The 18,288-nt window shown below is 41.5% G+C and overlaps 1 protein-coding gene across 2 annotated transcripts; it reads left to right on the top strand.

The window, feature by feature from the left end:
* Positions 1 to 5,287: 5,287 nt before the first annotated feature.
* Positions 5,288 to 18,229, top strand: slc22a16 (solute carrier family 22 member 16). Of its 2 annotated transcripts, XR_005707379.1 has the most exons (9): positions 5,288 to 5,449; positions 6,405 to 6,881; positions 7,916 to 8,033; positions 10,056 to 10,617; positions 11,682 to 11,809; positions 14,523 to 14,632; positions 15,265 to 15,364; positions 15,553 to 16,837; positions 17,024 to 18,229. XR_005707379.1 is itself a non-coding variant. In XM_040126071.1 (8 exons), exons 1-8 carry the CDS (start codon positions 5,406 to 5,408, stop codon positions 15,709 to 15,711), a joined length of 1,698 nt encoding a protein of 565 aa, XP_039982005.1. In that variant the 5' UTR covers positions 5,288 to 5,405; the 3' UTR covers positions 15,712 to 18,229. The 2 variants fall into 2 exon arrangements, 1 of the variants encoding a protein (XP_039982005.1); XM_040126071.1 differs by having other exon boundaries at positions 15,553 to 18,229.
* The last annotated feature ends 59 nt before the right edge of the window (positions 18,230 to 18,288 follow it).

Below are 18,288 nucleotides of genomic sequence, written 5' to 3'. Positions count from 1 at the left end.
TTCTCCTGCCAGTAATTTTCAAAAACCTGTATTTGTAAGTCCACACTGCCCTAATTGTCTTCTTAAGTCACTTTATTGACTTTGTCATTGATTCCCTCCAAAGACAACTAAATCTGCTGTTGTTTATGAATAAATGAATAATCAGAGCCCATTCTTGTGCTCCCATTTATTAAATATTAAATGTTACATATATTTTAGACTAAAAGAGGACACATCATTTATGAGGACTGCCAAAGCGGATTATTTTTGGCAAGAGAAAAGCACTGCTCACCACAGTTTTACTTGGATGGAAATTAGGATTTGTCTGGCTTCACAAAGCTTTCTCACAAATGTAAGAAAATGCAGTACAATGATAAGGCCGCCGTTAGGAATCAATGACAGACTTCTGTGTTTGGATATCGACTAATGAATGGCTTTCTACTGCCCCCTTTGGAGTAAAACTAATACTCCTCCAGCCTAACTATTGATGAGAGCATACAGATTATTGCATTGGACTTTGATTATTTCTTTCTAATGCTCATGCTGTATTTTCTGATCAGTTTCACAGTCGATTCGGTTTCTGAGGACAATAAACATACATACTTACATTCGTTAAAGTAAGACCTGGTTGGAGAGAGACATAGTGACAGGGTGAACTATATTGTGATGGACATATTATGGACAGCAGACAGGCATTAACACAACCCGTCACATTCTAGCTTCCCTTTGTTTGTGTGTGTACAAGTAACATGTGCAAGGTTTAGAATACACAAAGTTTTATAGACACTGGAGGAATAATATGGTGGTAAATGAAAGCAGTGATTAGGATGAAAACTTGGTTAGACCAGTCCAATTGGTCCCAAAGGTTTTAGTGTAGCAACATGCTCAATAGTTAGTTGCCCAATCAATAAATCCACCAGTCAATCAAGCAAATTCTAAGTTGCAGACTGAATGGAAGGTTGTTTTATGATTTTATACATTACCTTTTACTGGTAGGTCTCACTGTTATGGGAATGAGAAAAGGTTTGTTTGTGAAAAGTTTGTGTCAGAACTTGCCTACCTACTATTTATTTATTTATTTATTTACTTATACCTTATATCAATTCACTTGTCATAAACTGGATTTGTGGGGTTTTCCTTGCAGAATAATCAACACAACAGTAAGTGTAGAAAATCGTTTAAAGCATTTTAAAGCATATCTAGTTTACGTTTCTGGGATTAGAAACTTTTCTGGTAGTGTATGAATTGCGTTAATTTAGTGATCATCGAGTTTTGTGAGAAAATGACAAAAAAGGATGTATATAAGAAAAAGTCTACATCAGTCGGGTTTTGGAAACGGATGCCAGTGATGAGATACGCCATCGACAATCTCTACTGCCACCAAGTGGTTAGTCATGAGCACTCATGACCACATGGATTGGATTAGAACTCAGCCCAAGTCTGTTAATGTCTGAAGTGATGTAAATCAAGCGGTGATTTAACTGGTACTGGTACTGGAAGCAGTGAGAGAATGAGGAAAGAATGCACCCCTGTTAAACTGAGATTCCTGTAGAAATTATTACATAAAAATGAGGCATGATATGTTTAAAAAATAATGTAACGCTCAGGTTCTGTGCGTACTTCGTACACGTGTGTGCAGGTCGCGTGACTATGCGTGCTTGCAGGTGAGTGTGCACGACTGTTTCCTTATGACTGTTTACGTGCCTTTGTTTACATCTTGAAAAAATCAGCTAAGAATGTCAGACTACACATGTTTCATAACAAAACATTAGCAAAAGGCTTTCGGCTGTGGCTTTTTCAGACTGAACATTTTGGTTATGTTTTTTTTTTCTGTCTCTGTAGATAGCGTCACACATATTGCAATGATTTGTCAGGATCTGGCCAAAGTCTGCGGCCACATGGAATACATTTGTGTAAGTCTGTTTTTTTTTTTGTTTCTCCCCTCCCCTCCCCTCCTCTCCTCCCCCCTGCCAAAATACAGTGCAGATGGCAGAGGTCCTGTGAACTTGATCCACTGGATCCTCCTTATTTTGCAGTGCACAGAAACTAGTGCAAAGGTTAAACAAAGGTCATGCAGACGCCCACTGTTAACTCGGCAGACGAATACCATTGATGGCACTGGCAAGTTAGCTAGTGTTAGATTTTGTTGACAAAAAATCTTGATCAGATTGGCTCGCACAGAGAGTGGGCATGTGTGATTATGGGTTATAAAGATGTGAGGTGAGGTTTACAGATTAGAAAATTCCTCCTTAGCGTTAGAAATTTAAGATAAAGAGCGCAAACAGCAGTTCCTCTGATTTGTGCCGTGGTGTATGCAGGTTTCACAACGCAGCAGGTAAAACTAGACGAAACTGGACTGAAATAGGTTAACCTGCTAGGGAAAATCAAGGCGCTTTTTTTCTCTGGCTGGCGAATAAAGTGAAACTTATCGAGAACCCCGCTCAGTGGGAAGCAGCCAGTTATGACAGGAGCAGGTGAAGGTTAGAATGTGTTTGCTTTTGGCGGGGGCCAAGCTCAAACCCAAAACAATCCATACTTAAACCTGTTATCCACTTTCACTATGGTCCAACCTAAAAGTTTAAATACACAAGGTCTAAAGTAAGTCACAGATTGATTCAGCAACTCCACACTTAATAAGAGTATCTGAGGTCATAAAACATCTTTCTTCCACGCCTTCAACAAGGAAAAGAACAGAACAGGACATGTACAAAAACAACCGTCCTCTACTCAACTACGCTAAACACCTTTTATCCTGAGCGACCACATGGCACGAGGTTTTATCAGCTCCCTCGCGATATCTTTGAAAACAAGCAAGGAGGTGGACAGCAAATAAAAGCTGACAGGTCAGTGGGAGGAGAGGGAAAGAAGGTTAGAGCCAGCAACACAGCTCTTCAGAAAATTGATCAAATTCCAGCCTTGGTCATGAACCCAATTTCAACAGCCTACACTGTATTCAGCTCTCCTAAATAGCTGAAATGACTGCTATAGCCTATATATCATAGGGAATAGCTTATAATATATAAGCTATAGAAGTTTAATTAGCAAAAACAAATACAGTCTTACGGTGCGGCCTCTAACACCACGGCCTTGTATGCCGTTGGAAGACTTCACCTCAACTTGCGCCCTCTGATTTATGGCAACATCTGTTTTTGACATAAATTAATTTTCTTTTACGTCGTATAGCAAATCCATTACATTTCTTGTGAAAATGCGGCTTTGTGGCCCAAAACGTAAAATGCAGTGTGGAGTACCGAAGGGACTGATGATCCACGCAGTTGTGTTGGTTTGTACCAGAACCAGAGTCTCCTTAATCACATGTTTTATTGATTTTTTAAATGGTGATATTGCAAGGCAGAACCTGCTGTTCATTTCCAGGTTCCACACTGTTTATAAACTGTCGCTGTCAGTTTGCATGATTTACCGACGTATTTCAATTACACTTCTCCTGTTTGATCATTTCCCATCGGAGGAAGTGGAACAGATGGCAAGTCAGTGTGATGGCAAAAGCAAACACTGTCGCAGTTAGTAGGAGCAGTCCTGTCGAGTCCAGCCAAGGCAAGGTACAGTAAATCAATACAGCCATAGCAACTAGACATGATCAATTATTAATCAAAGGCTCTGGCACAGAGACACATAGAGGTTGGCTTTCGTGTCAGGAATTCTCACGTAACTTCGAGGATGCTTTGTCTAATCTTCGCGGCATAAAAGAGGGAGTAATCTGGGACGTCATTGCCTCACGGGTGTGGTAAAAACCCTGGCACTTAACTGTACTTGTCTTCGGCTCATCTAAACTACATTTTTAATTTGTTGCACACGTGCACAGAGGTGAATATTATACTGTGCATTTCAGCTAAAACCTGTGTAGCATTAAGGGTCAGAAAAGGTCCCCGTCAAGCCCCAGTAGCACAGACACACATACGTGCAAACACACACCAGCTCAGGCCGGCATTTCATGTTTGTTTGAGCAGAGCTGAAACAATTCATCAGTTGATCACTGATTAGTTGATCAACAGGAAATTAATTGTCAACTATCAGTCATTTCATTGTCAAGAAAAAATGCCAAATATTTCATGACCACAGCTTCTCAAATGTGAGAAATTGCTGCTTTCCCTTGTCTTGATACATGGCAAAGAATATTTTTGGGGTTTATTTTAGGCTGTGGGATTTGTGATGGGCATCAAATGGGTAATTGCTTAATAAAGAAAATAGACTGCGGAATTATTAATAATAGAAGGAGTTTAATTACACACACACCACGTGTAGATGTAAAAAATTTGGAAAACAGTAGTGATGAAAAGTGTAGCGACTGCACACTGACTCTGAGCCACAAATTTACAATATTACTCATCTTCTTCCTGGTTCAAATCTCTTGGTGTCAGGGTTTGACAGGTAAAGGTGTAAAAAGTCTCCCTGGATAGGAAGCGATTCCGATCCCCTCCGCTTCAGATTAACTGATGATGAAAATAATCATTAGTTGCAGCCCTGGGTGAAACAAAGAGAATGAGGCGATGGCGGTGCGGATGCAGCATGTTGCTGGCTCGGAGCTGACCTTGTGGTGATTATGAACTCAGCAACTTCGCTACCACTATGCCCACCTCGTAAGCGAACACACGTATTTACAGCCGCTGGCTTTTGAGAAGGTTGATCCCGACAGCGGTAGCAGCTCAGAGGAAGCGTGGCTCCATGCTGTCAGGGGCCTAGTGTTACACTTGTGGATGCTATGCGAGGACAGTCTGTTTGCAAGCGAATAAACCGCCCTGCTTCCAGACTGACCCTGTCTGCATCGCTTAGGAGCTCGACAGCCCGTGATTGGGTGACATGTGAAAGGGTCACAGGAAAAGCGATCAGGGATATTCAAAAGCGACTTTATGCTCTGTGTTTAATCATACTAACCCGACTTTCACTGAAGAACCACTTAATCTTATTACTTGACTGTGTGAGAAAGATGTAATGATATAATCAGTATCCTGCACAGGCTATGATCAAGGGCCCATTCATCATGGCCAGAGGGGGCCGGTTGCCGTCAGAGAACATTTAGGCCAGATCAGTTAAAAATGTATCTTGATCAAACAGGTTATGTGATACAAGTGAACTCATCAGAACGGTTCCAATAAACAGGAATGACAGCAACGAGCACAGCTTCACGGGGTTGTCTCCCCGCTGGTTTTCCGGTTGAAAGCGTGCGTGCGTGCGTGCGCGCGTTTCTGCGTGCGTGCGCGCGTGCGTGCATGGGTGCATGGGTGCATGGGTGCGAGTGTGTGCGCTCCTCCTCCTCCCCTCACTCCGTCCCGTGAAAGCCGCAGTTTATCAGTACTCGGTGCTGAGACGCTCGGGATCCGCTGGCCGCCGGGGAGAGAGGGAGAGAGAGAGAGAGAGAGAGAGAGACACGCACCGGGAGCCTCGACGCACAGACCCACCGCCAGAAAATGACCGTCGAGAGAATATTCGACGAGCTCGGACACTTCAACAGGTACCGAGAGCCTTTTCGCTTTTTGCCTCCAGGCTTTATGGAGGTGGCACATCTGCCTTGTTTATGTGAGCGGGTATTAGTGGGGCATCATCAGCGACCAGTCGGTGTAGCTTCGGAACAGTAGCCCCTCAGCGACTGAAGTTATTTTATTCCCTGTCACAAATGCGATTTTGAAAACAAACACTGACTAACCGCACTGACTAACTAAGGTGCGCGCACTACCTTTGGACGCTCTTTTGTAATTTCAAATTTACATTTGTCAGTGCTTCACTGAGGTGAGTCCTCACTCAGTGAGTCCTCTGTGTAGATTTTTTGAAACATAACTGACACTTGTAGAGGCAGTATATATATATATATATTTTTTTTTTTCAGGTGCATGATTAATCTCATTTTCTCACATTTTAAGTCTGCCTCCAACCCTTCTAATTTTCCCACTTTCAAGTACTAAAACATTTGACATATGAAAGCACACGTTAAATTAATACGATTTATGTGCTTTTTATTCTTCTGTATAACAAAACAAAAAAACAAAAAATACTGTTCCCACCACCAATGACGTTTTCTCGACCTTTATGTGGTTAATTAAAAGTTGCACTTTACATTTCTGTGCGAGTAAATGTATTATAATAAATATAAGGGGGATGAAGTAATTTCACCTGTTAATTCCACCGTCCAAATTGTCTAAAATGAAATCTAATGGCTTCTTTGATATGGACTTTTTTGAATAAGTCATTGTATTTATTACAGTCTAAAAGCAGTGTCTCATAAAGATATACGTATGCAACACAGGTATAATATATAATATTATAGGTTTTTAAGACTCATTAGAAGATGAGCCCTTAAGGTTACCTTAGTGGAGTTATCTGGTAAACGGGAGACCAGAGTGATTGCTGCTCATCACCCCGTCTCCAGCTCTTGTGTCAGCATATTTTAAATGTATTTTCTTTCTTTCCAGATTCCAGGCATGTCTGTATTTTGCAGCAATCTTCCAGGCCGTAGCCTGCGGGATCCACTACCTGGCCTCTGTTTTCCTGGTGGAGACTCCGAACTTTGTGTGCAGCGTGCCCGGCAACATCACTGATGTCCTGTACGGGAACCTGACAGGATCCAGTCTGGAAGACATCCTGCCGGTCTTCAAGTCAGGGACCGGGCCCTTGGTGGTGACGACGGCTGAAGGAGAACAGTGGGAGCTCAGCCGATGCCGCTCCGCCCTGCGCATCAACCCAAAAGGCTTCACGTATGACTTTGATGGCAACAAAACAGTGAAAGCCTGTGACGCGAACTTTGTGTACGACCACAGTGAGGTCCACCAAAGTATTGTGACGGATTGGGACTTGGTATGTGAGAGAGAGTGGCTGGCCAAGCTGTGTCAGCCCACCTTCATGCTGGGGGTGCTGATCGGAGCGCTTGTGTTTGGCGACATTGCTGACAGGTAAGCAAGGGCTGCAAGATGGAGGGGGAGGGGACTTTTCTCGCAGAGTGAGAATCCACACAAGGAGGTAAATTATATCATGTAAGATAGATGGAGCAGAGTTTCACCATATAAGGAAGTTCTTTTCACGTGTCCCACAGGCTGTAGCTGAGAGAGCCTGCCTTTTTGATCCTGTACACATACAGTCACAGCTTCAGCAGACGTGCTTGCACTTCGGCCTCCGCGCTAAACACGACACTGTGCGCTCTCATGCTCACTGGTTGATGTGTGAGTGCTGGACTGAGTGCGCAGCCATGATTGCCTCACGAGCCTGGCGGTGGGATGACGAGAGTGACAGGAAAGGTGGCAGGGAAAAGTGGGTGGTTGGTGTGGATGATGGGATTGAGGGACGATAGGTTAGAGAGAGAAAAGGGAGGAAAAAGAGAGGAGAGTGGCGAGGGAACAACAGGTGTCCTCGGGAGAAGAACCGGGCAGTTGGGGGGATGTGGCCAAACAACAGGCAGCTGTTCAGCCCAGACTGAAGTGGTCAGCATTTAGAAGTAGGACTTTTTTCTGATAAAGTCACAGTCAAGGGCACGCTTGCTTTGATGTCTGCCCAACCATCTCTTATTATGGATCCCGCTCAGAGATCAGCTAGAGGAAGTTAGGATTTCGTGCTGATGGTTCTGGTTATTTTGGATGGTTTAATCATTATTGCACTTCACTGTATCTGGCCTTATGTTGAGTAAACATTTGATTGTTTCAGGTTCTCAAAGGACAGATTTCACTGCTTGTTTTGGTCTTAGGTTGTTGTAAATTAAGTATAAAAGCAATAAAAGGATATTTCTTGATGCAACCGTTTCCTCTAGGATACATTGATGGGCATTTTTTCATGGTTTTCGGGTGTTTTGTAGACTCAAAATTAATCGCTTAATTGAGAAAATAATTGATAGTTTGATGACTAATGAAAATAATCATCACATGCAGCCCTACAGCCAACATATTTTGAAGCAGAACTTCACTGGTGTCTGCCTGTATATGTCTCTCTCCTCCAGAGTTGGTCGTGTGAAGATTCTGATGTTCACCAGCCTCTGTCAATTTGTGCTCGGGGTGGCTGTAGCGTTCTCGCAAAACTACTATTTCTTTGTGGTGCTCCGCTTCTTCCTTGCCATGGTGAGTTCAGCGTGTATACACATGTATGTGCACTTCTGCACTTTGTGTGGTTGTGTATTTTTGTGTGTCTATTTTCTTGTCTTGCCCTGGACGGTGCCATTCAGGGAATGGCAAATCAATTAACGTGGAATAGGATAGTGGCCGCAGTGCGATATTCAATCCAATGCAATCCGAGGAACTTTAGCTGATAGAGGCAATCCAGTGCGAAAGTGCGTTTTGCAAAGACCTTTCAAACCCATAATGTCAGTCTATAAATGTTAACGTTTTGAAAGAAGTCTCTGTTACAGACGCATGCATTCTTGACCTCTGCAAAAGTGAGCATGGGACAAGGGAGGTGCCTTATTTTCTACTTTCTGCTTGTAAACAAAAAATCTTCCTCAGGTTCACTATGTACCCAATTCCTGGATGTTTCTCCACAAAACAATCTCTCAGCCAGTTGCTAATGTTCTCTATGAATATATTAGTACTATTGCAGGCAAGCCTACATGCAAACCAAAGCAGGATGTTTGCTCAAGCTGTGTGTTAACTTCAACTGTATATAAGTAAGTTGTTATATTTACAGTAGGTTGTGTTAGTTTCAATGCATTTACTTGGAAAACAAATAAGGTAGAATAGCAACTGTTTTATAATGTAGAAATAGGTTAGAGAAACCATTTACATTCATATAGAACAAGGGATTGTAAGAAAGTAGCAGAAATTTGACCATTATGGCTCACATTTTTCATAGCCAAGACAAAAAAAAAAAAATTTCTGGAGATGTTAGTAGCAGGATCCGTTTTTCTGCAAGCCAAGCATAGATATCTGTTTGAGTTGAGTTGATGTTCTTGCTCAGGCGTTTAGGAAAATACCTAAAACTTAAACATCAGATTAGTTCTTAAAAAATTAAATCGGATCCTGTGTCCTGGTAAAGGTCAGCTGGTCAGCAACGGTTAAAAAAAACAAAAACTTGACCACAATGTTGAAAGTAAACAATCATAAGGAATTTGAGGGATACAAAGCAAGAAGAGGGAGTCAAGCAACAGAGACACAAGCAGCGCCTTCAGTGTGTCTTTGTATAGTCAAATGTGTGTTTGTGTGGTTTTATGTAAAGAGTAATACATGATATGTGCATAAAGGAACATGTTTACAAGGCAAAGGACGGGAGTCGTTACGGTTACAAGCCCGCATGGCAGAAAAGGTTTGCTGAAAAAGCCCCTACAGCCTGTCCACTCTTTCACTCCTCTACGTCTTCTACCATCCCCCTCCAGTCCTCCTCAGCTACAGCTGTTGTTTTTCACACAGAGTCGGACTCTCAGATGGTGTAGGCTCATGCTGCACAGCCACACTTAACCCAGTGCATAACCTGTCTTATAAGCAGGCACTTAAACCCTGGTTGCTGCCATGTTTATTACTCTGCGATTTAAAAATTAAAAAATTACTCTTTTAAAGGAGATCCGGAAAAACAAACCGCATTAAACATGCTGACCTTTAATTTTCAGGTATATCAAAAATATAACTGCTGCAAATATAAGTCTTCCTGTGATTTTTGTAATGGTACCGTATACACACACATAAATGTCAAGGAGATGGCTTAGTGAACAGCCAACGGAGAAATGTTTAAAAGTTTAAAAAGACAAAAGGCCACGCTGTTTCTTTTACAAATGAAGGGCTGAATTAATAAGTGATGACCCTTGCACACTTCAATACAATCAGGAGTATTGCTGCTACAGTCTGACTTGGTCCGATATGACCAGCAGCTCGCTTTTATGATTCTTTTCTACTTGGGCCACTCTTACATTCTTGTGGCCACTGTGGCTGCTGTTCAGTAAAAGTTACAAGTGCTTAATATGTGGTCTCTAGAAATAACAAACACCATTTAAAATCCTTAAATACTTAACAACCAGACACTGTGCATTCTGTGGTAACAATACTTACACAAGGGGCCCATAAATGGAGTTCAACATTTCACTTAGCTTAATATTGCAAGCATGTGTATTCAAAAATTGGTCTTACTTCCTCCTTTCCAAACTTTGCTCTTGGCAGGTGTCCAGTGGCTACCTCGTGGTGGTGTTTGTCTACGTTACCGAATTCACTGGCATCAAGGTACGCACATGGACCTCTATGCACGTGCACGCAGCCTTTGCAGTCGGCATCATGGTGGTGGCTCTGACCGGTTACCTGGTGCGTGTCTGGTGGATCTACCAGATCATCCTCTCCATGTGCACCTCGCCCTTCCTGCTCTTCTGCTGGAAGTTCCCCGAGACGCCCTTCTACTTGATGGCCAAGGGCCGTTACAAGGACACTCAGACCCTGCTGGATGCGATAGCCCGCTTCAACGGCCTTGAGTGCCGGCTGAAGGCAGAGGAGCTCCTGGAGCCAGAGCAGAGAGAGAGCTGCAGGGCTCTGCTGGAGCAGGAGGCGGAGCAGCGTCCATCGCAGAATGAAAAGAAGCTGTCCATCCTGGATCTGTTCGGAAGCTGGAGGATGGCGGGCCGTACGTGTACAGTGTGGGCTATCTGGTTCATCGGCAGCTTGGGCTACTATGTCTTCTCTCTAGGCTCAGTCAACCTAGGAGGAAACCAATACCTTAACCTCTTCCTTGCTGGTAAGTGCTAGTGGTACTGATATTGCAAAACTATACAACAATATCCTGCTTAGGTCATCCATTAGATACATTTGTGTTTGTAGATAATTTAGGCAACTGTTGACACCTGCTGTACTTCTTTACAACACTTATTTTAAGTGCAGAGTGTGTATGTGTCTGTGTGTTTCGGTCGGTTTCGGCCTTTGTGCAATGAGGCTGGAGATTCTTTCTGGTAGCCTATTTTATCTAATAACAGATTTGCCTTTTCCCATGCAAACAGACAGGGCTATTAACCCCGAGCTTCGTCTAGCCCTGTTTTTTCAAGTAGGCATTATACTATCCAAAAATGTATGGAGAATCTTAGCCATAACTCTACACTCTGTTTACCGTGTTTGTGCTGTAAACTATTAAATATCATGTTCATCTTTGGTCATGTATTGCTTAGGAGGATATTTTGCCATTGAGAAGGCAGTAAGATCATTTGCTGTTCTCTGATTTGGCTTTGTTTACCGCTCTGTTTTTGGAAACACAGAGGGTGAAGTTACCTAAAGAATAAACAACAACTACAGCTCTCCATTTGCCAACTGAACAGTTTTGCTGTTGTTTTTTTTATCTAATAAAGAAAAGAAGATTTGTACTGTAATAAACATTTGTTTGTTTAAAAAAAATCTAAACTGATATACTGCTCATGTAATATTTTTTTTGATTTTTTAAAAATTTTAAAGATATTATTTTTCACAAATGTACATCATTAATACGACATTTAGGACTATTAATGTTTGGGAATTACATTTTATCAGTTCAGCAGATGATATGCTCATTGCAGTATTTGCATTAACTTTGTCTTTCTTTTTTCTTCTCTTTATACTTAACAGAAAAAGCTGTTTTAATGTGCCCCCTCTAAACAACATTTATAATCCCCACGTACTTCCTTTGTAGACACAGAATAGAGCCCATTTAGTAAGATGAGCTTCACCAACATTTCAGAGGGATGTTATCTAGTTCCCCTAGATAGAATATCAGTGTTAGTGTGTCAGCGCCATGATTACCTCTGACTAAGAGCCGTTGTGATTGGCTGTTTCTAGGTGCAGTGGAGGTCCCCTCTTATCTGGTTGGCTGTTTTGCAATGGACCGGATTGGAAGGAAGAAGACTTGTGCCCCAGCCCTGCTCCTGGCCGGGGTCGCTTGTATGCTCATCATTTTGGTGCCTGCTGTACGTACAAAGAGATTGTGAGAGAGACAGTATGTGTATATGTTTAAGAAATTTAAGTATTGGTATTCTTAAATCGTAAAGTATTATATTTCATGTTGACCATCTTCTTTCATGGGGTTATAAAACTACAGGTTTCGACACAATCTTTCCCCAAATTTAGCGGAACTACCCAGACACCACACAAATCATTGTGTACTAATCAATGCAGGGAAATTATCTTTCAAGGAATGCTTGTTTTCTCTTGTTCTCACAGGCATCATTAAGTGTTATCACTTACTATTTTGTCAAAACCTGATATCTAACGTCTGTCTACATTTTGAGCATTACACATGTGACAGTGACTCTGTTGCCAACAAGATGTGTCCATTAGTTTAGGGGAGTCATCTGTCAAGGGGCAAGCCAGAAACAGAAATGGGCATACTGTAATATTTTTGAAGTGTTTTCTGCTGTGGCACAATCTGTCTCGACCATTAGCTCTTGAGTTTACTGTCCTGACATTGCCCCGGGCCATCGGACCACTTTAACTGTTGAGTTGTGATATATGACACATACAGTTCCCGGTGTTTTGAGCTATGACCCAAATTAGTACCGCTTATGGCTGGGTAAGCTAACGGCTGGTACTTAATGTCCAAGTAAATATGACCTTTGACCTGGAAAGCCATTCTGGACAGAGTGGTCAACAAGTGTGATGTGGAAAACAGCGGCATGTAGAGAGTGTTAACAGTGGAGACAGTATCCGTCTGTTTCCCTCTCCTTGCTATTTTCGTGCTCCTGCAGTAACTTCTGCAGGGCTCCATAGGGAGGCACAATCTAGTGAAACTCTGACTGCAGACTTTACACACTTCCACATACCAGAGTGTGTGTTAATTTCTTTGGTAGATTGCATGGACAAATATATCTTTCCTCGGTAAACATGCCACGGTCTCTAACGCTAAAGTATGAGAGAAGAGTTTTGCAGTGGATCGAAGTTTTCAGATTTGCTTTCAGGTCCTTCTATAGATCTTCATGTGCTCTTCATTTCTGGGGGCTCGGGTTTTCTTTCCATGCTTGTTAGAAGAAGGTTTCCTTATAAGTTCAGATTTTTTAGTGATCGTGTTTCTAACTCTATCAGTCAACTCTTCGCTCTCAGATGTCTCATGGCTACTCTGAGTGTGTTGCTTTTGAACACTGCGTTTGTCTACATACCTACACTGCACTGGATTAGTAAGGGAGTTACAGTAATAGCACTCTAAAGCCTAACATTTATACTTATTTCTGTGGCTTTTATATTCCCAATCTTTATTTTGTCCAAACATAACCACTGTCTACTTAGCAGTATACTCTGTTGACACCAGATATAGCTTTCTGCCAAATCTGGCATCTGGACAGGATTACCAGTGTTCAGATTCAGAGGTGACAGGAAAACATTTGTTTCTTACATTCGTTTCTTCATTCACTCCCTGTGTGTGTCATACAGCATATTCACATGGGGTCACATACTATTACTACCACGCAAACACATAATACAAAAGATGTTAAATAAATAAACTACAAACAGGCTCAGTAGAACAAAGACCTCTGCCAAGGCCAGTGTCAAACAACATCGACCAGACTTCAGGGGAAAATATTAAAATTCATAATAAATGATCCGCATCTGCCCCAAAATTGAATGGGTTTTTCCCCCTCTCCCGTGCCACATCCCTCCACCAAGATTGGTGCAAATCTGTTCAGTGGTTTTTGTGTAATCCTGCTGACAAGTAAACAAACAAACAAACAGACAAATACACAGACAGACAGACACGGGGAACCACCTAACCTTCTTGGCGGAGGTAATTAATAAATTACAGGGCTGAATATCAAAGACCTTCACTTGCAGAACAGTCTAAAATAAAGTCCGCTGGACTCAGGCCAGCGGTTTAAAAATAGCTCATTTGGATGGGATTACCTCACACACCCTCCCTCTTCTTTCTATGTATCTTTAGCATTGTCAGTCCCGGCCAGGTGTTGCTGTCTGTATCTGTTACATCCCAGCGAAAGGCTGAGTTGTAGTTGTCCGGGTGGTTGGAAGAGAAGCGCTGTAGCTCCTTGGATCACAGCACACTTTCCAATATCGGCTTTTTTACATGCACATGTAGTAAACTATCATATAAATTCACACTTTAAAGTTATCTAACTACTATAACAGGCCGTGCAGGACTTCATTCTAACTGTACTGTTGACACACATGAAAAACTCATATACACGTATGAAATACATGCATATATAAATACAAAACACTCCCACTCCCAATCCATAAGTCAGTGTAGTATCTATATGTACAGCGTCTTTGAATATTTGTTTTATTTTACACAGAGACACATGCTCACACACAATATATACACATGTGTAAAAACGTGACTAGGAATAGTTTTGTTCAAGTGGTTCCCATACCCCAGAGTACAATAATTAAGTTAATCAAAAGTGAGTGAGTGAGGGAGCAATCGTCCCTTCGGTTATTAACTCAGTTTAGTACAAAATGTGATAGAACAGAATTGAGTCAACATGAACTTTAGTTCACCCACTCACGGAGTGCTGGAAGAGTTTGGGCTCTTGTTTACTTGACTTTGCTTGCCAATTAACAGAATCAGTGGTCTGATGAAAAGTCTGAAGGTCAAAGGTCAAGCGTATGACGACATCTTCATCATCATCATCTGTCCAGCTCACTTCTTTACCCCCCCCCCCCTCCTTTCCACAGGACATCGAGGCACTGGCCATCGCTCTTAGCATGACAGGGAAGTTTGCCATCGCTATTGCCTTTGGCCTCATCTATCTGTACACCTGTGAGCTTTATCCGACGATCATCAGGTGAGGACAAACACAAAACACATACAGCTCCCGAGATACAGAATATCTGGACTACAATCAATTTCCGATTTGTCTTTTTACAGATGCTTCAACAAACAGTAGATCTGTTTGTAGTAGTACGTTATTTTAGAAATCAGACGGATGTGTCTACGTGTATAACCCACAGAGGATTTTCTAGTGTGAAGAACAGTTAGCTTGTTTCCCAAAGTTTGAATATGAAATGCCAGGACAGAATAGACCTTAATTTGATCTTTTTTAAAAATGTACTTTTGTGTATATTCTTCAAAGCCCTTTTGCAGTTTCTAAGCATTATTTAAATGCCCGAGTACTAACAGTGTTTATAAATCTAAGGAAAGATAGATAATCAAGGATGGATGAGTCATGAGTGTCATCAACACAGTATGTTTCGTGTATGTGTTTTTCTAGATCGACCCCTGTCCACAGAATATCATTATGGGCACATTAAAGTTGCCAGTTTAATCTCGATCCACGTCACAAAGATTTGAAAAGAAACATAGTTTTAAGAGTACATGGGAGGTACAATCAGTGTTTTATGCACAGCTGCAGATATGATACACTTTCTGAATCTTTCTTCTCTCATGCTGCTGACCTTGTGCGTGATCTCCCTCCAGGTCTCTGGCAGTAGGTAGTGGCAGTATGATGTGCCGTGTTGGTAGTGTGGTGGCCCCCTTCTGTGTGTACCTGGCTGATGTCTGGATCTACCTACCTCAGGTATACATGGTCTCTTTTGGCTAGTTCACTCAGAACAACAATTATTATTGAATGTTTAATTATCTCCTTTCACCTTGTCCATTCTGTCACCTTAGCACCCTGTTCCTACTTATCGTAGTTTATCTACAGGGGTAAGAAAAAGAATTTTAACAGATTAATTTTTTCCTTTCATCATGACCCCTGTGTAGCTCACCGTGGGAATCCTGGCGTTCATCATCGGAGTGCTGACATTTTTGTTGCCTGAGACCCTGGGCAAACCTTTAACAACCACCTTGGAGGAGGCAGAAGCTCTGGGACGCAAAAAAAAGGATGGGTTGGAGATGAACCAACATGAAGCCAAGGCCTGAGCTGTACACGGTTGGAAAATCGGAGCGAGAGACACACGGAGAGAAGCTTCGGAAAAACAGGATGGAAGGAAGAGAGTGGAGATGATGGCTGCAAAAAAACGAAACAGTAACATCATGATTTATTTGGATTGTTGGAAAAAATGAAAAAAGAACAAGCTTTTATCAGAACTCTTGAAATGACGCTATTGTTGACATTTTTTTCTGCAAAGTCACCACCAGTTTAGACATTACAGAAACCCACCTGCCTGCACACAGATCTCAGTAATGAAAGTCAGTCACAGATACAGTGCAATCAGAACAGTCCATGAATTCAGTGATCAAGAAAATCATGTGCTATGTGTGGTGTGTGTGTGTGTGTGTGTGTGTGTGTGTGCGTGTGCGTGTGCGTATGTGTACGTGCATAACTTGTGTTTCCATGGAAATTTGAAGGAAATTAAAGGATGATTTCAGTTTCAGACAACTTCAGTCTTATTTTTGTAGTTTGCTCATTTTTACTATAGGATATGATCATTTTGTACTTACCAAAGTAATTGCAGAGGCCTTGGAACAGTTAAGACAAATGATCATGACTGTGTCTTGGTTATTTTACACATATATTATAATACATCCCATATATTATATTACCATTATCCAAACAATAGCATGTATTATTTTAATATCAAAAATGTGCCTTATTTTTCTCTAATCTCAGGGCATCACTGTGAAAATATCCTTTCGAAGGTGTTGTAATCCTACACTGACATTATCCTCAATTCCATCTTGTTTAAGATCCCATTGCTGAGCTTTAACTTTGTTATCTAATGTGAGTGTATTTGTGTGCATGTGTATGTTGGCGTCCTATTTTTTTTTCACGCTCATACTGCGTATGAAATCTAGACGCTGGGCATACAGAAGGAAAAGTAAAGTAATACTGCAATACTATAGGTTCAAGAGTCAAGCTGTGATCTCCAGCTGTTTGGACCAAAGACAGGGATGAACCACAACAGTATGGAGTTGTATTCACCTGCTTTGCAATATTGTAGTACACTACTAGCATGTTTTTGTTTCATATCAAACCAGTGTGTTGTGTTTTCATCTGAAGGACGACAAAAAAATCATGACAATCAACAGGTTTCCTGAAAGTGATGTAAGTACTCAGGTTCAGCATTCAGCTCTCAACAGTTTTGCAATCAACAGTATGACTTTTTTTTTTGTATAAAAATTTGTTTTGTTAGTATTATTTTTATTTCATTATGGAAAAATAAATAAGGTGGCTAATACTGAGGCTGCTGGCCTCTTCAAATCTACTCTCTCTTGCTGTCTTTCAAAACAGGGAATTGGAGTGTCCAACCTGGTGCTAGGAAAGTAGGGAATCTATTTTTGTCATACTTGGAGTACAGAGTCGGAGGGCTGTTCCCAGAACAGCCCGCCAACACTGACAGCTTCCTATTTGCCGGTGGAGAGGAGGTCCCACTGTCACCGTGCCAGCTCCCCTCTGCACCACCCGGCACATGAACAAACCCTCTGTGTTCAACTGTGGAGTAGAAAAACTCTGCGAATGCATGGCCAGCGTGCGAGTGTGTCTGTTTGTGTGGGCGGAAAAGCTGAAATAATGCACTTCACCTAAACCTTAACAGCCAGCCTGTGAGTGTGGACTTCCAGGTTTGTCGTGATACTGATGCCACAGATAGTGTGTTGTTGTTGCTGGACACTGTAAGATTGTGTTTGGAAATCACCCCCTCAGCGTGCGTGTTGTAGTTCTTTCCTTATGAGGACCAATTGAACTTTAGACTTCATGAGGGAGGACATTTTTGGAAAGAGAACTCACTTCCTCAGAGGGCTGTTTGAAGATTTAGGCTTGCTTTTATGGTCAAGTGCTAGGAGACGTACTGTATTGTCAATCAGTGTCCTCCCACGTATATAATTACAAATGTGTTTGCGCAATGCAGGTGGATGTATATTGTAGCAGTGCCAATGTAATGAAGACACACGGGAAAAGCTGGAACAAGGGCTACAAAACAGACAGCAGTAAATTATGTTATGTTACAAAGTACGTTTGTTATGCATTCCTATGCATGAACACACACACACACACACACACACACACACACACACACACACACACACACACACACACGTGAAACTCCTGCTCATATATTTTTCAGTTGCCCTTAACTGAGCCAAATTTCCGCTCCTTCTAGTATTATCCAATTATTGGATTATTATTTAAGGTTTTACGAGATATTTTAGAACCACAAAAACAGTATGTACTTGGTTTCAACATCAACAGAATATAAAACAGCATATTGACTGCAAACAATGTATTTTTTTCGCTCAAGTTGACTCAAGTGTTCTGTGAAAATGGGAAGAGGACACCATTTACTGGTCATGTTCAGGAGTTACATCAAATAAATCTTGCTGAAAGTTTGAAGTGTAATCCAGTAATTAGTCAATAATTTTAAGTCAAAGAATGGCATAAGAAACCATTTATAACACAAATTCCTAGAGTATGTGTAGAGTATTGATATGATCCTAACTTTTAAAGTTGTGTAACCCATGTTAAAATTTTATTATCATACAGACATTCTGAAACAAAGT

Source organism: Xiphias gladius, chromosome 4 (assembly GCF_016859285.1).
Source record: "Xiphias gladius isolate SHS-SW01 ecotype Sanya breed wild chromosome 4, ASM1685928v1, whole genome shotgun sequence".
NCBI lineage: Eukaryota > Metazoa > Chordata > Actinopteri > Istiophoriformes > Xiphiidae > Xiphias > Xiphias gladius.
Note: the sequence above shows the minus strand (reverse complement) of the source record. Positions and strands in the feature narration are given on the sequence as shown.

Excerpts from the sequence above, each read along its gene's own strand:
- slc22a16 (XM_040126071.1), top strand. The coding sequence starts at position 5,406 with ATGACCGTCGAGAGAATATTCGACGAGCTCGGACACTTCAACAG. Across the intron at positions 11,810-14,522 it reads TCATCATTTTGGTGCCTGCT|GACATCGAGGCACTGGCCAT; the intron begins GTACGTACAAAG and ends TCCTTTCCACAG. Across the intron at positions 14,633-15,264 it reads CTTTATCCGACGATCATCAG|GTCTCTGGCAGTAGGTAGTG; the intron begins GTGAGGACAAAC and ends ATCTCCCTCCAG.